The 25972-nt window shown below is 39.4% G+C and overlaps 1 protein-coding gene across 17 annotated transcripts in view; it reads left to right on the top strand.

The window, feature by feature from the left end:
- lrrfip1a (leucine rich repeat (in FLII) interacting protein 1a) overlaps positions 1-25972 on the top strand; it is a 54927-nt gene that overhangs the window by 998 nt on the left and 27957 nt on the right. For all 17 annotated transcript variants that reach the window (XM_044364832.1, XM_044364831.1, XM_044364830.1 and 14 more), the window contains exon 2: positions 22268-22354. In XM_044364832.1, coding sequence (XP_044220767.1) covers positions 22268-22354 — 87 coding nt within the window. The remainder of the gene's footprint in view (positions 1-22267; positions 22355-25972) is intronic.

The raw sequence follows: 25972 nt of genomic DNA, 5'->3' as shown, positions 1-25972 counted from the left end.
GAAACTCACGAAAAACGCTAAAAGCCCTCTCTAGCGCTAGTGTTTGGTTTGTCTATTCTGGGCTACTGTAGAAACATGGCGGCGCAACATGGCGGGCTCCATGGATGAGGACCCACTCCTTATGTAGATATGAAGGGGTCATTCTAAGGTAACGAAAACACAATGATTTTTATTTTCAGGTGATTATACACTAATTAAAACATATAAATATTATATTCCATTTCTGGCAAGTCCGTTCTGCTAGATGCCACCATATTCTACACACTGGACCTTTAAACCAGTAGTTTCCGACCTTTTTGGCTTTTGACATATTACAAGAAGCAGTGTGTAGTCAGGGTCACATTTCACATGTCTATGAGTTGTTAACAGCTCCACCAAATAGTGATTTTTTGCATCTAACCTTCTCACTTGGTTTAATTTCACTAATTGTTCAAATGATCCAATATTTCACCAAAAATGAAAGATTAGAGAAAAAGTCCAAAAACTGAAAACCCATCAGTGTATCAGAACTTTGTTTTTTCTTCTTTTCTCTCCCATTAATCATCTCACAACCCCTCAGATTTATCTGCTGACCCTTTGGAGGGGCCCGACCCCTAGGTTGCTGCTAATACTTTTGTAGTTTTACTTAAATAAATGATCCGAATACTTCTTCCACAACTGGTAATATTTGACCCCAAAACCTACATACTGGGAGATGTGCTTCTTCACAGTTTGCCTCTATAGTTTTTGTTGTTAGAGACAATTTCTGATATTCATTGACTTCAAGTTTCCTGCTTTCATGTCTCGAATCATAATTTATCCACAGTTTTGTGTTTTGATGAAAAAGGAAGGTGCTCAGAATTTATGACTATGTAAACTTCAAAACTTCATCACTTCCATGGAGTGATCATTAACAGTGAGCCATTGATAGGTTACACCAAAGTACACTATTAAGTTTAAGATTAACTTCCTGCAGCCTTCCTGGCAGCAAAAATGGTTTCAGTTAATGTCAATACAATATAAAAATTGACAATAATTAAACATAGTCTGCTGCTGTACTTCAGAAAATTAATCGACAATTTGATAATCGTTGAAGCAATTTTCAAACAGTAATGGCAAATAATCATAGGTTTCAGCTCCTTAAATGTTATAATTTATGGCTTACTTGTACTATATGATGGTAAACTGAACTGGACTCTTGGAACTTGTGACTTGCATTTACCACAATTTATGACATTTAATAGACCTAATGATTTATGATTAATCAAGAAATGAATCGATAACCGTTAGTTGCAGCCCAACTGGTAATATATAAACTCTTCCTGGTTGATGCATTTAATACAAAAGCTAGAGAGGAAGAGTATCGTTATAAGTGACAATTACACAGAATAAACACGGTTATTGCTGTCAAGTCATCTGTTTTTATGTGGTTCAGTATCACAAATCACAAACATGACTCAAGGGAAAAGACAATCTGCTTTACAAGATAAGACGTCCTCTATTCTAAAGGGAAAAAACTCCCCCCCCAAAAAGTCATTTCACAGTGAAAGAAATGGAAGAAACCTCAAGAGGAGCAACAGAGGAGTTATCTGTCTGTCAGGACAGACAGACAGGAAATAGCTGTTGTGTGTACAGAGTGGTGCAAAATAGCAAAATGACAATATGGAAAAAATCAGGATGACAAAATAATACATAGATGTTGGTGTAGAAGTGTACACAATTTTTATTTGATGAGCAAAAATATGATAAACTGAAAAAGAATAGTCCTTTAAATTAAGTAGGAGCTGATTACTATTAGTAGTAGATGGTGTAAATAAATATAATTGGTGTAGATGTGATGACCCAGCTGGATAATAACCTAAACTGATGTATCAGTCAAAAAACTGTATATCAAAGGTGCCAAAACATTTCTATAATGTAGTTTTTGCACTTCTACATTATATTGTTTACTGTTCTTTCCAGAAATATCTATCTGTGTTTTTAAACTGCATGAAACACTGTGCAGCGGCAGCTCTTGTAAATGTGACCTGCAGCTGATTTTAAAATGGTTTACTGAACTTAATAAAAAGCCTTTCATGTGCTAACCTGCAGGAATGGTCGTGCTACCCCTCAATAATGCAGGACTGGAGTTGTTGGCAGCAATTGTTTCTAACAGGTGCTGGAGTCGTGTTTTGACACGTTTACACTGTTTCCAGCTTTCTAATCTCTTTATTATAATGAGACTAGTGGAGGATAAATTGATGTTTTGTGGTAGGAATAATGTCTAGTGTGTCTTCAGGACTTAAGTGGCTGTGTTTGAAGTGTGAAGCCTTGCAAGGTTTTGTCTACAATTGTGCACTTGAGGTGTGAAACACAGGCTGAAAATCAATATTTATGAGTTTTATTTCAAAGGAAAATACCAACCGTCTACAACACGATGCAAAAACCTGACATTTAATGATAGGAAGCAGCACTGTGCATCTGTCTCTGAGGATGTAATCATTTATATTTATGGAATATGGACAGGAACATAAAGTGTGCTATTTATTTCCTGTTGAGAATGCATTTTTTAAAATGAAAGGATGATGATCCTGCTGCCAAATTTAAGAACATAAAACCTGAACTCTGCCATTGTAGCCATCGCCCTGATTCAGGGCCGCTGCGACAAAGTAGAGAGGAAGTTGGGTCTTTGCTAACCCAACCCCGGATGTTTCAGCAAATTTGCATGTCACTCTTAACTGACAAACACACTCACACACTATAGTCATCATTTCCCTAGCTGTGAGTGGCCCTTGTGCCAGTGCCAAACCCTACACAGATTGAATGTTATCTTCCCTGCACTGCTTAGCTGACTATTTACACTGCAGTAGTGTGTCTGAGGTTGCACATTCCTGTTGCTGGTAATCGTTTCTTGTTGAACTATCTGCAGTCTACTTGCAGTGGCAAGAATGTCGACGGCTGAGGTTTTGAGGAGACGAGGAGTTTGACCTGCACAGTCATTCAGTCAACAGCAGCAGCAGCAGCAGCAGAGACACACAACATCCAAACAGGAGATTCTCTTCGATGAGTGAATCCTCATCTGTTTCTTGTGGTAGTTAGGCACAATTCCAACAACAAGACCGTCATTGTGGCCTGTTTTCTGTCACATCACGTCTGTTCACCAAAGAGAAAGTCTGTTCCTTTAAGTAGCAGAGGGGTCAAGTCCCTCACTGGCACTCTTCTGACAGGATGGTATGTCAGCCCTGATGAGTTGGCCTGTTCTGCAAAAGAGTTTTAAAAATAGACGGTCCTGAAAGATCAGCTGTTGCTGCACCCCAATTTTAGATCGGGTCTAAGGGTGGGGGATGGGGATGTAGGAGGAGGATGTGGCTCGCCAACTGTTCATCCTGCCGGCATGAAAATGTGGAAAGTTTCTGTGTGGACTTGATAGTCATTGTTGTATAAAGTTAGTCTGTATGGAGCAGATGTTTGATGATGCTGGTGGTGGTTTTAGCTTCTGTATTAGGTTGTGGAAACAGTCCATTAGTGTTATGTTGCTGTTCTTTTCTCCTCTCCTCCCACTACCACAGGGTTCAGAGAAGAAGTGTCGGCACTGTAAACCTGACTAAGCTCGAACCAAACAGCAGAAGACCACACAGCAGGAAAGAATGCCAGCTCTGAATACCAGAGTGTTAGTAATTCTGTATTTTAGGGAGTTGGTTCCCTTCTTCTGTCAAACAATCCGAATCCACCTGTAAACACTGATTGGTATCAGTGAGGACGGCACGCTGTTGTCGGCCTTCATTACTCTTAAATGGATTGTAATGTGAAAAAGTGTGCCAGGGCTGTGACGACATTATAGAGATTAATTGTGGAATATTCATGAATATGCAGTCGAGCCAAATCACATTGTTCTGTTGTTTTTTTAGTGGTGGATGGTATTTAGTTGAGGCTTCCATGAATGCAAGAGTATTATTATGTCATCCCACTCGGTAAAATCCAGTCCTGGAGGTGGTCAAGGACATAATTTTCAAAGAATTATTGATTCTGTAAATATTTAATCAAACCAAACTATCAGCAGAAGATTCATTAGAGTCATTGATTAATATGGTCCTGGCTTATCAGACCTCTGCTCAGGTTGATGGGTTAGGGTTATGGTTAGGGTTAGAACTAAGGAATGAGGTCACAAAACTTCCTGTACTAATTAGGAAAATAAAGGCGTAATAGGTCTTTTTCACAGAAGATATTTTAACATGTCACAATAGGAAAAGCTTAATAATAAAATGAATGATGGCTGAATTTCATTTAGCTGCTTCAGTTTGGTGTTATGCTTGCTGGTTCACTATCACACCGTCATGACTTATTGGGACATTTTTGGCGTTATTCGTAACTTCTGTGCTTTTCCTACTGTCACAAATCAAAATGTCTAATGTGAAAAAGGCCTACTGGTCCTGTCCTGCAACAAATCTTAACAGAGTCAGGGACATGTCAATAAAGAAACACTGTCCTGAGAGAAAGTGTAATCAGACAAAACTAAACCCACCTGTGTTGGTGGACGATCTTTAAACTTCACCAGTGACTATCAACAGCAACCTCAACCCACACTGAAAGCCTGCATGAGTTACGCTGTTTTTGAACTTTATTAGATTTGTGGATTTATTTATTTATTTATTTTAGAAAATATTTCTATAAAAAATCTCTTAGTGTGGAGAAACATAGTAGCTAGTGGCTCATCCATTCCACCTTTTTAAAGATAAAGAACCATCAGCAATTTATGACCAACAACTCTAGACAACGCCCACTAGATAGGAGTGGGTGATATGGCCTTATATCACAATATATCAAGGGTTTTGTGTTGCTTTCTTTCTGTTTTTGATGATTTATCGAAATTGTCTACAGATGATTTCAGCTGATGTGGTCAGATTTATAGCATCAGCTCCTGTATTCAGTCTGTGTGACAAACGGTGAGTCAGATACTTTGGAAGAGCAGAGCGTTTGCTCTGTGCACTGATCAGAGTCACTGATGTAAATAGACTTGTTATACTGATAGTAGTCAGGAGTCCAGCTAATTAATGAACTTTAAATGAACTTCAACTCAATACAGACCTTACTGGGTGAAACATGTCCAGCTGCTGATTATCAAACTAACTTCAGCTTGGTATCTTACCAGCAGCTGTCAGCTCTGTTCATACCTCAATATGGACGTGGATGCACACACACTTCTATGCACACTAGAAAAAGAAAATGATGTGTCATCACTTAGTGGTACAGTCCATGCATCAATAAATTTAACAGGGATGCATGTGGACCTTGGCAGACATGGGCAGATGACACAATGTACGTCATGTGGATGTGGAGACCTTGACTTGTCCTTTTTATGCGGTGACTTTTTCCTCACAAATCCTCACCTGACTGTGACTGAAGAGGCTGTTTGCTGGCGTGCTGTTCTGATTAATTACCACAGTGTGAATGTACAATGTTATGATTGATCAGCCTTTGTCACCTGAGCTGAATCAGACCTGGAGGCCACCTGGTCAATGTAATTAGGATTTAGTGCTTTTTCTCTTAAGGGTCGCACGTCCACGTAACTGAAGTTTTTAAAACTTACTCCACAGTGAAGGCAGCAGCAATGTTATATTCACTTTCAACCATTTGTGGCGCTACTGTACATTAAACTGCAATGATAAATCAGTTAGTTGATCAATATTAATCTTCTACCATTGAATATAATTGAATTATCATTTTTAGTCATTTTTGAAGCAAAACATTTCTGGTACCAGCCTCTCAAATGTGATGATTTGCTGTTTTTCTTTGTCATATATGACAGTGAATGGAATATCTCAAGGTTTTGGACTGTTAGACAACATAAGACAACTGAAGACGTCACTGTGGCCTTTTTAGAAATTGTGAATTTAGATTTTTCCACAATTTTTTGAACGTTCCATAAACTAAATGGTTAATCAAATCACTGGGAAAACAATTGGTAGATTAATTGATAATGAAAATAAATATTAATTGCAGCCCTACTGGTCATAGTCATGTCAACACGTCACAACACCATAAATAACTTGATATGACACATTTATATGGCATTAAGATTTACACTGGTATTATCATGAGTGATATATAAGACGCAGTTAATGCCGGGAATCCAGTGAACATCCAGTGATAAAGATCTGCATGATGAGTTCAGGTCCCAGCTGTACTACAGCTTAAATATTTAATGCAAGCAAGGAATGTAAAAATAGGCAGTTAAGATGATAAGTGTGTACTATCAACACTATCGCAGCAGGTTTTCTAACCTCACAATCACTTTCATCACTTGTTTGTTTTGGTTCCAGGAGAAATATCTATCCACGTTTATTGAATCAGTCAGCTGAAAATATCCAACCGCAGCTTCTGGTTTTGGTGATTATTTACCAATCAGTTACTCATAAAGCTCTGAGGACAAGAGGACAATTTGGTAAAAAAGGATTAATCAAATCCCCACATGCTAGATCTTGCCTCAGGGGATTTCAGCTTGTTCATCTACTTCTGTATGTTAGTCCATATGTGCTAGTCCATATTTGAGCTTGCTTTGGGCCTTTTAAAACCGGAATTACCTACAATCCAATTTCCTTACATAAACCCGCAATCATTTTCAGTCTCCTACATATATCAGACACTCCATTGGTGGGTTTTGTTTTCCTTAAAGCTCCTTACAGTAACTTTTAGTATGTGCATGTATTTTTATATAATACTCAGGAGATTGAGTAGTTGAACCACAAATCTCCACACAGCCAAATTTGATTCCAATATTGACATTAAGTTTTATGTGTCTGTGATCAAATTTTAGCAACATAACTACATGAAAGTGATTACTTTGATTTAAGTGTTGGTTATTTATGTAGAGGAGCAAGTAAATGTAAGTAGAGAGACATTATGTCATGACATTATGTCCGGGTTAACTTCTGTTCCACCAGCTTCTGTAACTCTTTCATCAGTATTTCTGGAAAAATGAAGCACGTTCCTGGAGTTTACTTTTCATATTCGAAGACGATTCGTTATCCACTCCAGCAGCTGCTCTCAGAAGTTGAAACCTTCAGGATTTTAACAAAATTAAACGATTAATTTGGAGCTGCAGTCAACTTTCTATTTGTAATCTCTACTGTCTACAAACCTCTACAGCGTTCGCTCTTCTCTGGCCTGCTGTTATTACAGACATGTCTGAGCTAGCTGTGACCTCTCAACGCTCCTCCTCTGTCGAGCGGTGATGTTTAGCCTGCAAACATCTAGGGCTTATGGGAAATGGTGTTTGTTAAAGGCTGCTAAAAAGATAAATATTGAATAAACAACGATATTAAATCATTTTTTAAAAGACTACTATCCTTGTCTAAACATACAAAGCAAGTGACATGACATACTGTTGAGGAAGGTTCTGTTCAGAGGCTGGATTTTTAGTTATTAGCGTAGTTACACACGACAGTGGGATTTTGAATGGAGTTTGATTACTTCTGGAGCAGAATCTTTAGTTTTACTTTGGCTCTCTATAGTACAAATAAGATTTGTTCAATAGGAATCTGTAAGTTGTTTGTTGATAATGTCTTAAACCTGAACAGACTGTTGGGTTTTGATAGCAAACCCACTTGCCAGCCATTTGCCAATTTAACCAGTGCTAATGCTAAATAGTTTGTAACCACTAACCACTACTAACATTAGCTTCTAGTAGATTCATACACATACATATAACCATAAACAGTTTTTTCTAGGTTGCAAACTGACACTGACTCACTGAAGAACAGATTAGTGGGTATATGATAAGGTCCCTCTCATAAACAGCAAAGAAACACACTAAATAAAAATAAAGTTGAACCATAATTAAGTCATAAATAAGTCAATAATAACAACAAAAGACTGTTTCTAAGATTTTTGGTCCACTAGAGAACTGTTTTTAGGCTTTTAGCCATCAGCGTTTATAGTTGTTTATCTTGAAGCACAGTGTGCCACAGTGTTTTCTCCTCGGTTTGGTGTCAGGTATTGATTATCACCGTAATGATTACAGTCCTGGAATTTAGCCTGAAACAAACTGACTTTCCTGGAAGCTTCTGGTGAAGTTCAGTCCTGGTATGAATTACACCCAAAGATCACACCCAGTTATAGTTTATTTCCAGCTGAGTCTGTTCGTAAGCACATAGTTGGCCTGTGAATGTTGTTAAATTTAACTTGACAGCACCTTGATAAATATTGACTATTAGCTGAAGAATTATCTTCCTAAATGTCTTCCATGTGTTGGAGAGTCAAAACAAACTGTGTCTTTCTGGAAAACAGATTACAATCAAGGTTATTTAGTACTCATACACACTTCTCTTCACATAGAAACATCTTTGAACACTGCCGATAACATGATATAGATTAGATTTATGTAAAAATCGAGACATTTACCATCATGAGTCTCATGTTTTACCTGCAAAACTGGTGTTCTGATGCTGTTGTTCATTGTTTGTGATGTGAAAACTGCTGACAGCTGTTCATTGTGCCGCACTGGAAAAAGAAAACAACCTTTCTGTTTCCTGTAAGGCGTTGGGACACATGCTGACAGCTGTGATGATTTATAGCCTCTCAGAACTGGTTCTTATGACGTGTTTTGTTTGTCCACGTCAGAAATCAAATGTGTTTATAGTCGTTCTGAACGGCTTCGCTCAAAAAGTGAAAAACCGACTGTTGCAGAGAGGAGAGGGGGACGAGGAGACATGATATCGTTTAAATACGGAGATAACGAGCATATTTTAATAATACTGTTGCACTCGGTCAGTGTCATAGGAGGATCGTCCAACGCGGGTCTCTCATTTGTCACTCTGACGGCAGTGACGCTACATGAGCATGGGTAACCAGGGTAACCAGGGTAAACGGGATAACTTGGCCAAGCATACATCCATTAGCACGCTACAGCTAAGTGGTACGCTGCCAAAACGTTCCAGGTGAACTAAAGCATTAAAATTGTTGCGCCACATGTCAGAGTAAGTGGATTATTAAACTATTTTCAATCAATCAATCAATCAATCGATCAATCATTTTTTATTTATATAGTGCCAAATCACAACAAAAGTCATCTCAGGGCACTTTTCACATAGAGCAGTCTAGACTGTACTCTTTAATTTACAGAGACCCAACAATTCCCCCATGAGCAGCACTTGGTGACAGCGGTAAGGAAAAACTCCCCTTTAACGGGTAGAAACCTCAAGCAGAACCTGGCTCTTGGTGGGCGGCCATCTGCTTTGACCGGTTGGGTTGGCAAAGCAGATTTTGACAGTAATTGTTTGGGTTACAGAGCAAACCAAACCAAACGTCCTGCACCAAACAGTTTGGTACAAATACATGAACCGTTACAAGCTACAGTATGTCTGTGCAGGAACCTTTTTGACAGTATCGACAACACTTCAATCTAATTTAAAATACATCATATCAGACTTTGTCAAGGACAGAGTGATAAAGTCCCAGACTTATTTTTGATAAGTTCACTGTCTAACATGAAGAAATATCACAACACAAGCACCAAACATAGATAATTGACTCCCAAGAAAAGCCAATCGAAGGAAATGTTTCGGCAACAGAGATTCACACAACATCACATTATAAGAGACGACAGTTGTGTGACACTAGTTCAGGAACTCTGTGTACTTGCTGTCGTTTTGCCTTTGACTTAAAGATAGAAGGATTGACTTTTCACAGATATGATGTTATCAGAATTAGCCAGAATTTACTGCACAGAGACTAAAAGGTTGATAAGATGATGACATTTCTTATTTACCAGAAGAAAAATGGGACAGATATGTGTTTTCACATAAATCACATAACTCGTATGATTTCTGTAATATTTCGCTTTAGCTATCAATAGCAGATCCATAATCCTCCACCGGCGGCGCCCAGTCCACGTCGGCGGCTCCTCAGGTGTCTGTCGACGGTCTATTTTGTCTGCGCGAGTTCGAGAAAACAATTTAAACTGGGAGATTAAGTTGCCAGGTTGTGTGCTGGGTGGCTGTCAGAAGCTCAGTGAAGCTTTGAAGAGAATTAAGTATTAAGAGCGGATTAGTCTGGAGCTCGACGGCGAGGAAGGGGAAGCCCACCGCACAATCCCCTTTTTCATACTTACAGTCATGAGCCAGAAAATCCAGAGTTCCTCGTGGAGTCACAGCCAAGTTCATCTGTAATGCAGGGGAACAAGCAACACACATTTCTACAATGACAGCCAACAGTTCATAAAGTATGCGCTATGAATAAACAGTAAATGTTTTGTAACTGTGTCCAAAACACTTTAATTAAAATGTTTAATGAGCTGCACTTCTAAACAAGACATTCAGAGTTTTCTCCACTTCATTGAAATTAATGAAACAGCTGTGCCACCCAGAATTTGGCCGAAGCAGAGTGACATTTTCCAGTGAACACCCATTATACCATGAAGTGCTTAAACAAACATTAATGGCCCAAACAATCACTTGTGTATTTCCTGATATGTGTGTGTGTGTGTGTGTGTGTGTATATATACACAAACCATCGGCTTCAGTTCGCCTTTGCTCGGCTGACTCATGTCTCCTTAAAAGGAAGTGGAGGCTGTGTGTGTGTGTTGGCTTCCTCTTGATGACATCATTACGTGCACAGCCCATGCATGATTGTTATCACAAACTCCTTCCTGTTTATTCACCATGGCGGAGTTTCTTCCAAAGCTTAGGGAACAGTGGGGATGGGGGGGTGGGGCTGGGTGGGAGTCGAGCGCAGGTATTACAATCTATCAAATCAGGTACACTGAAGGTTGGCGATGCACTTAACGATATTTGGTGGCAAAGCAGTGATGGTCAAGCTTTTCATTTTTAGCCTGATGCTGTTGTGTTTTAAACCAACACTTTATAGTCTGTTGAACTTCTTTTAGATTCTATATTTTTTCTTTTTTGTTGTTTTAGATACTTTTTCATTTCCCTTCTCCTGACGCTCAGCTCTCCGGCCTCTCGGCACAAGCTCAGCTTCTCAAGTGGCAGTAATATGGACATGCCAGATTAAGGGAATTTTTTTTAGGAAAAATATGTAGTCGTCGTGAAACAGATATTCAGGTCTGCTAAGTCCATAATAACATGCCATAGGACATGCATACAGCCATCTGCAACCACCCGCAAATACAGAATGGTTATACAATTATCCCTGCAATACCAAGAAACTTTCAATAAGTGCATTCAGACTCAAGACAAGAGCTAGATGTCATGCAACCCTTGCAAACAAACAGCTAAAATGGTGCAAATGCAAATTAGATGGAGGTAAAATACTAGCAGGGGGTGTCTGAGAGGGCGAGCTTTCAGCCTGACGTTAAAGATGGGCCTGACTTCAGTGGGGGAGTTCATCACTGCAGGGTCAGAACAGAGAAGATCACTGACTGAGATGAGCAACCACAACGTCTGCAGAGTGACATCGCGGTCACAGCAGAGTGTAGGGTTTGACCACGGGTTCGGAGGTAGGAAGGAGCAGCACCAGAGTCTCTGAGTGGATGCGAGCTGCTCAGTAATGTGGAGCCAGTATAGTGAACAGAGAGGAGGAGTGTTGTGGGGCTGCTATTTTCCTCAGACTTTAGAAAGCTCTTTCAGAGTCACAGAAGACATTATGCTTTTTTTTTATAGTCTAAGTACTACCTCCTGTGATCACTAAAATAAACTGTAAAATCAGCGGGGTGCCTCTTGAAGTCACAATATCGCTTTACCAAACCCTGTCAGTGAGCCAGTGAGCGAGGCGTATAACCCTCCCCTACACCCGGAGGCAAGGAGTAAACTGTATTTGTTCTAATGCGTGTGACGCCATGACAGTAGCATGAAGAAATAAATCATCTTTTGGAAATAAACATGTCATACAAATTCCTCTCTGCAACCGATCTCCTGTTATTCGCTGTGCTGTGCGAGCTCCTTGCGTAACTTCCTGTAAGGTATTGCTTACTCCCATGATGCTTTAGTAGCAGTGGGAGTTGCAACATAAACTGCTGCTGCCTGAAGCACCGTGTTCAGGCTACAAGAAGCTTCATATTACTTCCACAAGGAAACGAGTATATAAGCAATAGGAAACATGTGGGTAACTGAAATATTTCTTTCTCAGACGCTCACATACTTTACATCACAGGCACAAAGCTTCCTGAGGAATAAAGTCCAGTGTCATGCTTGTTAATTGAATGATTGATTTCATAGTTTCCGTAGTTTACTGTCTTGATTGTGTTAATATTAATGTGCTGTCACTGCAGATTACACAGATGTTTTGTTGATTCTTCCATGTCTGGATCTCAGGAGGATCTTAAAAGTTTGAGGGAAACTTGAACGTATAGTTTTTTGCTGGTTGCATCGCATTTCTTCACTGTTCAAACACAGCTGCCTCCCTTGTTGTATTTTTAGAAATGTCTGAAGCATACTATTTATTTTAATCCTGGCCTGAAGTAGCCCGCACAGTTGCTAACCAGTTTGTTTGCAAGACTGAAAGCTCTACAGCTGTTCCACGTGTTTGTAGTGCAGCCTGAGGTTGACTTGCAATGACTGTGTGAGTGGAAGCAGGCAGAAGGACAGCGGCAGTTGAGGGCACATCATGAATGTAACTCGCTATTAATCATGATCTATGTCATGCAACTTATGCAGTACCAGTCAAAACACCTCGATTTCTCCAGTTTTTATTGAAATGAACATATCACCCTTCTGTCCAGTTCATCCCAAACCTGCACAGTGACTGTGCTCGCCATTCCATGATATGATGCCCACCGTCTTGTTCTTTTTATTCTGAGGTAGTTCTGGATCCAGCAGAATGAACCCAGACCATCAGGCTTCCTCCTCTGTTTTATACAGACAGAGGGTTTGTAAGTAATCAACAGAAGGACACTTGTAGGAATTGTTTGGATCAACTTTCAGGGCTTAATTTACATCCGTTGCTGCAGAAAAGCTGGGAATTGTTAACTAATCCCTTGATCCCTGAAAATCCCTTATTTATAACAGAAATTTACATTATTTTTCTGTTTTTGGTTTAACATCTGGCAGTTTACTGCGTACTTTGCAACATTTAAAAGTCAATTTATATTTTCTGCATCTGCATGGGCGCGAGGGTCCCCGTTGGTCTGCATGACATCGATGTCGTCATCCGTCCATGTCTGCGAGGGTCTGCGCAGGCCCCCTGCAGACGTCTGCGTGCAGCTGAAACTTTGTGACCACACAGACTTACACTTAGCAAGCACATCTGTGAGTAACATGAGTTAGAACAGGAACACCTGTCTTGTCCACTGTATGTATGTACTGTTCTCCTGTTCTCATCAAGCTGTCACTTTTTTTTTTTTTTTCAACTTTTCCTTGTTGTTGTTGTTCAGTAACAAACAGGAACTCCCCAGCTGCACTCAGACTGAAAACAGTCCAGTGTAAAACAATACAAGGGGCTGTGTTGTTGTGGGTGTTGTTTAAAGTGCCTGTGAGGCAATGAAATATGATCAGCAAGTCTGGTTGGAGTAACAGATTATTTTGTTTAAAGGCTGATGAGAGAAACACTGCACAGCAGTTTGTATTACTCACAGACTGGAGTTTAAAACTCTGTTTACTAGTGCTCACGTGTGGAACGTGTCTCTGTCCATGGACCTCCGAAAAAAAGGATGAATGGAAACGAGTGCAAGTACTCAGCTGTCCGTTGAACACGGAAAGTATGAAAAGGCCTTCAGGTCATTCTGGACTTGAACTGCTTACATTTAAATAAAAACTGGAAAAATGAGGATGTTCTAAAAGTTTTGACCAGTATGTGAACAGTATGTTAGAATGGAGGCAGGAGGTTGAACATCAGGTACATTCAATTATAAACAAAATAGTCCACTTTATCCCTAATTACTACCAACGAGGTACCTTTTGAGCAAGGCACTAATCCCCCAACTGCTCTAGTGAAGCTGAACAGATCAGACTGGTTGTACTGGGCAGCGTCCAGGTGTGAATGCTTGTAACTGTACAACTGTCACTTTAGAAAGGATCAGTAAGAAATGCTGATATAATATTCATGTTTAATACATGAGCTATCTTTTAAAGTGATGTGTCATTTTGACATGTGTTTATTCAGACATGACATGTTAAACAGAAATGTCTTGTTTGCACAATATTTGGCACCTAGAGAGAGAGAGAGAGAGAGAGAGAGAGAGAGAGAGAGCTCTGAGTTAAAATGTTATGACAGCAAGTATGAAGCCATTTTTTTTTTTTTACTGATAGATTTTAAAACTTATTTGGCTGTTGAATATTTAATGACAATTGTGAGTGTGAGAGATGCTCACCACTGCTTCATTTCATCATTTAACAATATTAGAGAGTGAATTCTGATGTTTCATAAAGTCCAACATGCACATGCATTGAACTATTTATGTAAAACATGTTGCTTTGTGGGTTTTAATGTATTCAACAGTTGGTGTTAATGCAAATTCAATACAGACTGATCCGATATGAGAAAATCGATCTCCTCAAGGCCTTTAATATTGACACTTTCACAGTGTTTCCTAGTTTATTAAACCAATCTTGTGCATTAGAGATATTAAATTTACAGTAATGTAAGAAGGTGAAATGACATTCTTCTCTCTCTCTGCGTGTTTGACCTCGTGCCGCTGCAGCCTGACAGCATTCACTTCAGACTTGTGTTGAAACTGTTCCAGAAATGTTCCAGATTCGACCTCGTAAGATTTCAGTCGTGACTTTAATATAAAAATGACCAGAGTCCTTATTATTTAGACGTCAAACAGACGTGTTAAATCACCAGCAGATTAACGTAGACCGGGTGCATGTCTGGAAGGGGCTGTAGATTATGAATAGAATAGCCCAACCACAAATTCCTGAGTGATTTATCACATACAGATGGTCTTTTTAGTCTAAATGACGAGAGGATGGCTATCAATCCTGCTCTGTCTTGAATCTTCCTGATACTGAGAAGGAAATATGCCACTGTTGATTGTTTTTTTTTTAGTGATTTTCTGGCTCTTCTGGCATGCTGTATATTGATATATTATTTGGCCAGATTTGGCTCATCCAGCAGACATCGACTTAAATAATTAAAAATCGAGTGATTTCACAAAAGTATTCCAGCTCAACGTCCTCTTACTGGCTTATTATTGCTGTTGGGGGGAAAAAAGTGAACTTTTTTTTAGTTGGAATTTTTTTTGTCAAACTAATATTTTCCAAAGTCAAGAATGAACTTTCATTTTTAACCTTTAAAGCCAGTGTGGAGGAGAAGTCTTTAGAGGTGCTTCTGATGAAATTATAACAGCTACTCACATGTCAACAAAGCCGTCTCCATGACAACTGAGCAAACTCCATCCGCTAATAAATACAGTGTTATATAGATTGTGATTGTTTTGTCAATTTACTTTTTACAAAATAAAGAATTGTTTGCTTAAATGAAATCTACATAATGCATTTTTTGATTATAATGAAATACTGACAACAGTGTTATTTCTGTTTTATTTTGCTTTTGTGTTGTTTTTTTTCATTTTCATTGCTCCGTGTGCAAACTATGAACTTTTTTTTTGCAAGATTTTTTAATGGTTTTTTGGAAACAAGGGCTTATTTATCCGTTCCTGCTCTCTGTGAGGAAACGAGGTCCGTTCAGCTGACTCATGTCTGTGACTATAGAATGAGCCGAGCTCTGTAGCAGCCACACCCTTTTAGGCAACATCTGGGAGGTTTATAAGATTTTGCAAAGAGGAAACAAGTTTTTTTTTTTTTTTTCAGTTAGTCATCATCACCACCCTCAACTGGATAATAAGTAATATGTGTGTGTGTGAATCCACTTAATGGTTCCACCTCATTTTTAAGCGCGAGTCAAACCTCCCAGCTGGTCAGAAATCAGAAGTTATTTCTGTGTGCTCTCTTTGTCCCGCCTGTCAGCTCTTATGGTCATTAAAATACCCGTCCATTTTGGTTGCTGAAGAGACTGGCATTCAGGGCGTGGGAACTCAGCTCTCTCTCTCCGGAGACAGGACCAGACCAGACTGGCATTCAGTCACTGTGGCACTGGAAAAACTTTGTGCCCTTAGAGATTGTCAGTAGTGACGTGATCAGTTTGATAGGAACCAGGCCAATACATCTGTCGTCTGCAGTCACCTCACTATGTTGCACACAAGCGCAGTTTAAAAACAAAAAAAAAAAAAGCATCTTTCAAATAATTCTGTCATGAGGTTTTCAAGAGGAAATTTAATCATATAGTGGCTTAAAAAAAGGCTACAATTAATATTTTTTATATTTTTCATAATAAAAATGCATCAAATGACTCTGCAGCTCCCCTCAGCTTTACAGAGCTTTATGGTGAGTTTCAGCTCATTGTTTATCTGTCTGGCTGCAACTTTACTGTTCTGGTTCACTCTCAGTGCTCTCATAGTGTCATTTTGGGCTGTTTTCAGAGAAAAAAAAGCTCTAAAAAGCCACTGTACACTACCCGCTCAACACCAAACGACAAACAGACACAGTTAGCTGTAGACTAGCTGGTGAAACATAGTGGAGCATTTAGCAGCTAAAGAGCCAGATATTTCCCTCAGGAGTTGGTAGAGAACAAAAACAAGAGCTAAAAGAGTGAATATTGGACTTACATTCACCAGGTGGACACAAACACGACTCCAAATGTTGTTCTGTAACTGCTGGATGTGGAAATAAGCAACTATTTGCTAACAAGTTCAACATATCAACTTAAAAGGTGATGATAGGTCAGTGTTGCTGCCCAAAAGATCAGTTAATGCAGGTTTAAGGAAGGACGAGCATTGGTTTATATGTTTTTAAAATCCAATAAAGTAGATTGTAGCAGGATTTACAAGTTTGTAATATAAAAGTAGGTCTGACTGTGTGAATTTTGGCTTCATCTCATAGCTCTCGCTTTGTAAATTTACATGTTAAGAGGAAGGAGAACATACACTGTGTTACATAATCCACCTTTGCACAATATGTTTGAAAACAACCTTCCCTTCAACGTTTATCTTTGTTTTTTTTCTACTTTTGTCAGACTTTAAACCATGTCAAAGGTTGTACCCAAATAATAAATCTTTGTCAGAGCATCCACTTTCACAATGAACTAGCTCATTTACTCTCAGGAGGAAGAGTCACCCCATTGAAATTGGGCTGAATTAGAACAGTTTTGATAGAACCCGAGTCCATGTAGGTCATTATAAATAGCCATAATGGAAGGGGAAAAAAAAAAAAAAAGACGTCCAGTTCTGTCTTTTGGCCTAGTTAGGTGAATGTTTCTGACTAGAGGCAGCTACAATATAAATAAACTCACAGGAACAACACTGTCCAGGGTTTCCAGTGCTTACAGATACTCGTATTGTGGTGTAATTTGACCGCGAGAAGATAGTTTCAAGAATTAGTTTCAGTTTAAACGCCAGACTGACATGTTTTGTGTGTGTGTGTGTGAGGCAATATTTGTCTTGGCATATGTTAAATAGACCAGGTGGGTGGAGGTGAACTCAGGTAATGTCAGGTGAGTAATTATTTTCTGTAAAGAATGTTGAGCCAACTTTTAAACACTTAATTGTTACAGCATTTTCACACATTCAGTGAGTTTACATGCACTTAGTAACCGGGTTACATTTGGCTTTCACCTGTAAGATGATTTCTCACATGTCATGTAAACAAGAAAGCTAATCAAGGTAGTTGATGAGAGAAACCTGGTTTCCTCAGGTAGATTTCTCCTGCAGATGTTCCTGCCATGCATACACGTAAACGGGTTTCTAATCATCTTTATTACAAGTGCAACAGACTGCAGACGGAGGAAGCAGAGCGGAGCGGCTGGATGAAAGAAGAGCAATGCAGAGCAATGAGCGACGTTGGCTTTCGTTTCGTTCTTACTGTCTTCTGTAAAACCAGTCGACTTCCAGCCAGCCTGTTTTTCGATTGGCCTCGAATTAAACGCATCTGTTGTCAAGAAATACCCTGAACGAGTGTGTTCTGCTTAGAAAAAAGGAAGTGCAGTGTGTATAAATGATTAAATCATTCACACCTCTCAGTTTCAAGATGTATTGAGGGGCTTTTACAGTCAGACATTTACCACTGAAATTACCGGTGCTGATGCTGACGGTTTATAAAACGGAGAGAGTAAAACCCTAATGGACAGGGTCCTTTCAAAATAGTTAATTTACTGCTTTTGAATTCATACTCCGTTAGCTTTACATTTCATTTTGCACTTATCATGCTGGACTTGATGACATCTGCAGACATGCACCAATGACCAAGACTGATTCCTGTTACCTGTTCCTGTGTGGCAAACAAACTCACGTATAATATGACAGTGGTGTGATAATGTGTCGTCCATCCCAAAACAAAGTATGTATCGTGTTGGGATGTAAGATTGACTTCTTATTAAATACTTTTCCTCCCAAACCTGACTTCACTTTCTCTCCATCAGACGATACAACAAGTCATTGTTGGTATCAGTCAAGAGGACATAAAGAAATATTTAATATAACTCTACATGGTCCAAATAAATAAACTACAGTTAAGAACCTCACACCAGATGCTGTACTGGCCATCGTAATGATTTAACCGACAGCCTCATTGAAAGAGACACATTACTCAGGAGCGAGAAATGCATTTGAAACTCTATGTACTTCAATTAAGGAATGAGGCTTGTAGCGTTGGGGTGGGTCAGTGATGCAGATACAAGGTGAAAGTAATTAGAACAATGAAATAGCTCAACCTCTGCAAAGATGCACTGTCTGTCACCCGTCAGCCAATAAGTGACAAGAGAAAGTTTTGTGGTCTACATTTTCATTGCAATTGTTCACACTCCTGCACCTTTTTGCAACTAGAGCTGCAGTGATTGCTGCATTTTCTTGCTTTATTGATCAGTATGATTTTATATTGTTGCTGTTGTTGTTGTTGTGTTGACCCCAGGAAGACCAGCGACCACTTTGTGGAAGCTGATGGGGATCCAGATAAAGAAATTTTCAACTGTTTTGATAATTGTTTTAGTCATTTTTTTTTTAAAGAGAAATGCAGAAATTATCTGGTTTCATATGTGATCTAATGTTTTCCTTTTGTTATATGTGATGGTAAACTGAATATCTGTGATTTTTGGACTGTTGGTTTGACGAAACAAGACATCTGAAGACGTCACCATTGACCAAATTATTAATAACTGTGGTCCTACTCGCAGCGATCCTCGTATTTTTAGTGTTTGCTTTGACTTGACTCAGCTGTATTGTGTTTCTTAGAATAAAACATGACGATGTGACAAACATCAACTGTCATAGATGAGTAATATACATTGAAATAACTTTTAAGGGTAGTTGCTGTTGTTAGGTAAGGTTCTCTGCATCCGGACCTTGTCAAGTCAACTTTTGTTCACAGGAAAAATCTTATTCAATGTGATATGATTGTGTGCATGACCTGGCACATACTGTATTGTATTGTGTTGAATTTGTATGTGGCACTGTTTCCCATCGCTGCCATCTGACTGAATTATTTAGAGCAGTAAAAGTATTTGTAAAACATCTCTGCCCCAAGCTTAATGATATCCACTAATCTGTCCTTGAATGTATTTATTTATTGCTGTTTAATCCTTTTAATGAACTTAATAGCTTCTCATGCAAACTAGTGACAAATGACAACCTGGTTAAGTAAAAGCTCTTAACCTTTTGAGTTTGTTGTTAGATGGAATAAAAGTGCCAGCGCTCCATCATCCTCAAAAGCAAAGTGGTCACGCAAACGGAGGTTTTCAAGAGTTGTATTTATGCCGCTGGAAGCCAAAAGACTGATGTCATGTTTCTCTTCTGACACTGCAACTTAGTCAGCCCTTTGGTCACGAGGGATAAGATAAAAAAAAAAAAAAAAAAACCCAAAAAAGGACCCTGTACCCAAACGCCCCAGTGTAGACACGTCAACACAGACTCTGAGTTACATTTAACCAGCAGTTTGTTGCCTCTCTGAAAGTTATGGGCGTAAATGTTAAGAATCATTGACAGAGAGCCACAGAGATAACAGCTGGATTATCTCCGTCATCACTCACATGGCTGTTTTTTTAAGAGCTTTTTGTGACCTTTAGTTGAAATATACATTTTATTGTTTGCATTTCCTGGTACCTGCTCACACACATTCACAAGCAGGACGTGCTCAGTACACACACACACAGTTTACTGCGGGGCAAAAAGCATCTCTAGTGATGCAGCAACAAGCCTGCTGTTCTAATATACTCGGCGTCTGTCACCAGTTTCTCCTCCTCTGAGACATTTAAGTGGAGATTCAAGCAGATGGTCATGGCGTATATCATTCCAAAGACGTCATATTTACCATAACTTAGAGAAGAGAAAGTAACTCGAGTAACTTAGAGAGCAACTTAATAGTGATTTTGCTCCAGTGGTTTAACACCGTACCTGTCTGCAGTGATGTAGAGGTGTCAGTACACTGTGACATCACTGTCGAGGGTGGTTACACTCATCTTTGGGAATCTCACAGTGTGATTCGTTTTGGATTCTCAGCATCACGATTCAATTCAGAATTCTTCATTTCTTTGCTGAGTAAATAGAAATGGAGGCACTATTTTTAAACTCTTACTCCTGTGCGCTGTGTGCCAAACCACCACTCATTCCACTGCAATAATAAACAACTTGAAGATAACCGGTCTGGAGTTATTTTCTCCTCCCCCCCCCTTCCCCCCCCCAACCAGCGTTGTAGGAGGTTTTGTTTAAAGTGCTGCAGCGTGTGTTGGTCTGCAGGACTTGTTTGTTGGTGCTGGACTTCACTGCTCCACTAGTGTTAGTCTCTGTATGACGGGGTACGAGTATTAACAAAATTCTTCACCTTTGTCTCGCAAAGCTACTTATCAGGCTAAATGCAATGGAAATGTGTCATATTATGGTATTAACAGTGTTAAGCTGTTTAAATCAAAACGTTTGACAAATTGGGAAAGCTGAAGGCAAAACGGCGTAGTCACAATCAGGCATGAAGGCAAACAATACTGCCAATCAATCACTTAATGACATATATAACTTTTTATCATGTCATCATAAATATGTAAACATATCTCTAAAATACCTTGTAGGACTGCAAACAACAGTCATTTTCGATTAATCTGCTGATTATCTTAGTTAATCCTTTAGTCTATGGAAAGTTAAAAAAAAAATAGTGTAATAATTACATTCACAGTTTCTCAGAGGCCACTATGAAATGTTCAGTTTGTGTATTTTGTCTAACTGACAAGTTCAAGACCTTCAGATATTCAGTTCACTGTCTTATATGACAAGAAAAACAGCAAACTGTCAGCTGACAATCAGTTAATTTTCCATTGATTAACTAATGGGTTAATTGTTGCAGCTCTGATACTTTGCAATATAAGACTTTAACATTCACCCTGAGTGCAGACAGGATTTACAACATGGATGTAGTTCATTTTAAAGTGTAAAATGACTCCCAGATCTATAACAGGGAATGAACTCAGGTATACAAGAAGCCAAACTACCTCTTTTCTCAGATTCTAAATGGCTAAATGTGAAAAACCCAACAGGACATGTCAGGGAAGGCTAAAGGATAAAGCTTGTGTGAACAGAGTTAAGTGAGTCATGACTAAAAGTTTCTCTATAGAGGACATGTTTGCCTTCGGTGCAGGCCCTGTGTCAGAGAAACACACTCTTTTCTTTGTCTGTGTTTTCCTGTTACTCGGTCATGGTGATTGACATTCGGGGGGAAATGCATTAGTGCAATGGAAGGAGGGATTACAGTGACCCCGCCTAGAGGCGAACAGGCTGCAGTCACACAGCGTCTACCACAAAAGTTAGAGGAAGGAAATGCTTACACACACACACACACACACACACGCTGCAACGCACACACACATACAGTACATGCTCTGAGAGAGATCCTTTTAAGGAAAAGGCCCTGCTCTTACCCGAGTGCTGAGTGGAGCAAAGGCAATGCCCTCAAATACAGAAATATAAATACATACACACGTTTACACACTGTTGTGGCTACATGTCTAAATGGATTTTCACAGGATTGCATACATACATAAATACAGTCCACTGTTCTATTCAGAGTTTAAAGGACACTTGATATCACTCTATGTTTATAGACTGCTGTGTACAAGACTTAAAAATGAACTCCTGTGATATGAATCTGGAGTTGAATGACAGCTGCGCCGCTGAAGAAAATGTGAATTTATTCTAACGATTTTACTTCCTAACAATGAGCCTCAAAGTTCATGTCACATAAGAACTCTGTCGAGGAACTGCACATCTGGTCAGCATTTACAGATGTGTATATGTTTACCACTTGAGCCCAAATCAATCTCACTTCTCCTTTTTTTTTTTTTTTTTTTTTCTACTTTCTCCCTTTTGTTTCTATTCCTTCAGGCCGAGGCCAGGCTGGCAGCGAAGAGGGCAGCCAGGGCAGAGGCCAGAGAGATCCGTATGAAGGAGCTGGAGAGACAACAGAAAGAGGTATCACTCCCATTTAAAACCCCCCGTGACACAAGAAACACCTTACGGCTAACTGGAAAGCGGCCGTTTAATCACAAAGAATTTTTAATATGAAACATTTTAAAGGAGGTTTTGCAGGAGTTTCCCCATCAAACAGCTCAACACCAGGAAGTGAGGTCCAGTATATTAACGCAGCCTTATTATATTTCACCTTTTACACACTGGGTTCCAGCGCACGTCACAAAGCTTAAAAATGCATTACCATAAATAACGAGGGGATTTTCAGCAGTCTTGTTGGTTCCCTAGACCAAAGGCATTTCCTGTCTGCGTCGCTTTACGCTCTTAAGCTGGGACTCTTTGATCCTGTGGGTCACGGGTCAGAGAGGTGTAAACAGAGTAGAAACAGCAGCACTGTTGGGAACTTTCCTAACAGTCATACTGTCATCTGTAGAAAGTGATCAACAAATAAATCAGTTATGTGGTAAAAATGTTGTTAAAGTTTCCGAATCATATGAACGGTAATGAAATAACATTTTGGATATTGGTGATTTAATGTCACTTGTGCAGCTCAACTTGTTCTACATGCTTTTTTTTTTTTTAAAAAAAGTCCCTTTTTGTTTTAAAACAGTTACTGTACAAGAATATTTTTAAATATCCCCTCCAGACATGTTTTAAGACTGGAAAAAATGCTCTGCTTTAAATATTAATAGTCTGTCATGTTTTTTCCACTAAAAAAAGTTTGATTACCTGGATAGAAATTCTTAAAATGACGTCTGCTCCTTCTCCCTGATGGAAAAATTCACAATTTCTCATTTTAAAAGTTTAACTGCTGGACACAAGATGTGTCCTAGCTCACTGTAAAGTTCATTCTCAGTGTTTGTGCACTGGAGGCTTCAAGTTTACACACATCACACTTTTGTAAGTTGCATCCTGGACCATGATTGAAGTAGTTGTGATGTCATAAATCATGCTCATATGTAAAGGCCTTCAACTGAAATTTAAGGTGAGCACAGAGAAACTTTAACAACTTCAACAAATTCATGTGTAAACAGTCTTCTAGTGTCATTCTGAACACTTGTTGGAAGCTCAAACATCCAACAACAACAAGCAAAAACACATGTTTGAGTGGAGGGAGACTTGCAGTGAACCTTAAGTAGAACCAAGTGAAGTCCTTTTATTTTTTAGTCAGAAGGTTCCTTTTGGTGTAGGAAATAATAAACAAGTTAAAATGAGGTTAAATGACATTTTTTTCTACAGCGTGGCTTTCCGCTGTGGGGTTTAGTCTGGCAAAGTAATGAGACGGAAGTCCTCAAAGAGCCTCACTGATTACTCCTTCAAAAGGGTTTGAACATTTTCCAGTTTATCTCAGGCCAAATTAAAAAAAAAAAAAAAAAAAAATCTTCCAAGACTTCAAAACACTTAATCGGACTTCTTCTTAAAACAACAAGATGTTCTGGAGATGAAAGACGTGACGTGTTTTAACACCTGCTTTGTCCTTTAACCCCTTAGACTTTCAGGTCAGGTCTTCCAAAATAAAATGCTACAGATATTTATATTTGGTTACCAGGATTACACAGTACTTGTATGGGTAAAAGTTCACCTGGGCATTTGGTTTTATAAGGTTATTTATACATGCCCTGCCTTTGGATAACTATAGTACATAGGCTACTTAGTATAGCTGTGCTAGTAGTATTTACTGTCTCTATTTGGCAACCAAAATTGGTAACTGAGTGATTCCTTTTAGAGTTTTTAGGTCTTATTCAGAGGCAGCAAGTGGAAATGTGCGGTTTTTTTATTTAAAAGGAATAAAATGCTAATATGTAGTGCACATCAAGACCAAAGAGACCTTAAGAATCTGTGTTGTATCCTCCAGCACCTCCAGTGCTGGTGTTGGCACCAGCACCACATTCTGATTTGTGTTGAAACAGGTGCAGAGCTGGACAGTCTGTGTGTTTGGACTGCCGGTCAGTGGTGTGTTACTTAAGTTTTTCTTTCTCCAGTTTAGCACCTCTGATCTGTGTCATGGGGAGTTGCGCTTTTCCTAGCTCCCTATTCTTAGCTTCGCAGTAATCCCATACACACTAACACACTTCTGCCTCTCACCTGTCGCAACTGAAACTATTAAAGGTTCCCCGATTTCTGTGTCCAGAGATGATTTTGGAGTTAAGACCCCAGAAACTTGGAACTTTCCCTAGTTTTCTGTACAAACAAAAAAAGTACATGTTGTCTGTTGGCAATATGGATAAAAATCATCAATCGCAACATATGTAATCATTTGTTGTGATAGTGATTATAGATAGATTGAATATCCATATGTGAAGGACCGTTTTTGGCAAATCCTGTAAATTAAATACCTGAAAAATAAAGGTACTTTATCACATTGATGCAAAAATACTGTGAATGACATAAAGCAGCCCTGTTCATTGATATACAACATTAACCACTAAGGCCTAATACAACCAAAGGATACCTACTGTATCTCAGTATTTACCAGTTAGAGCTGCAACGATTAGTCGATTAGTTGATTGAGAAAATTACATTCAAGAACGATTTTGACATACAAGTAATTGTTTAAGTAATTTTTAGGCAAAAATGCCAAATATGTGATGGTTCCAGGTTCTTAAATGTAAGAATTTTCTGCATTTTTGCGTCTTCCATTACAGTTTATTGAAAATCGTGGGGTTTTGGACTGTTAGTTGGACAAAACAAGACATTTGAAGATGTTATATTGGGACTTTTTTCTGCTGTTCTATTCAATTAATCGGTGTAACAAGTCAGCAGATTGAGTGACAATTAAAATAATCATTGCTGCAACCCTAAAACCATCACATTGCCTTTTTAAAAATCACCACTTTTCCATCCCTCTGATCTCATTTACACTAGAAATGTGTTATAGTAACACATACTTTTCCCATTAAGGTATACTGGGATAATCAGCATTCCAGCAGCCCCCAGTTATTCAGTAATCAAAACACAGGTGTTTAGCCCAAACAACAACAATCTACATGTGCGCACACACACATACACACCAGTCATGAGCACTGGATTAAGGGTCATTGTTAAGCTGAGTCTGCCCTGTGTGTGTGTGTGTGTGTGTGTCCCTTAAACCCTTTAGCCGAGTTCTAAAGTAGCTTAGCAGGTTGTGCTCCTTGGTCCAGCCTGCAGTTGAGCAGTTGTTGTTGTGTTATTGACGCGAGCGATGGGTCGCCGCGCTCACAGCCGCCGTCGGGTTGTCGACTTCTGGGTGTTTTCTCACACACCGAAGACGGGACTTAACGGTGGATTATTGGCTTTATAGCGGCGAGAACCGTGCGGTCGCTTCTCTCGTTCTAAGCTCATATCACAGCTCTCCGTCCTACTGGGATCCTGTCTACATGACTAGCCGTGGTCTTACCTGCTGACTGTTGAAGGATGAGATCTTTCCTGGTACCCTGAGGGGCAGCAGCAGGACGGCCGGACGTCGGCTGGCGGGGAGGGGGCTGAGGGCTGCCCTCTCCGGGCGCCCGGGAACCCCTCCAGTGAAAAAAGGAAGCTCGGTGAGTTGAATAGAACGGGCACAAACATGTAAGCTGATTGTGCAACTTGTTCGATGAATGGGCTTATGACGGTGTCTGGCTCACTTGCTAATTGAGTACCCAG

This window comes from Thunnus albacares, chromosome 11 (assembly GCF_914725855.1).
Source record: "Thunnus albacares chromosome 11, fThuAlb1.1, whole genome shotgun sequence".
Lineage (NCBI taxonomy): Eukaryota > Metazoa > Chordata > Actinopteri > Scombriformes > Scombridae > Thunnus > Thunnus albacares.
Note: the sequence above shows the minus strand (reverse complement) of the source record. Positions and strands in the feature narration are given on the sequence as shown.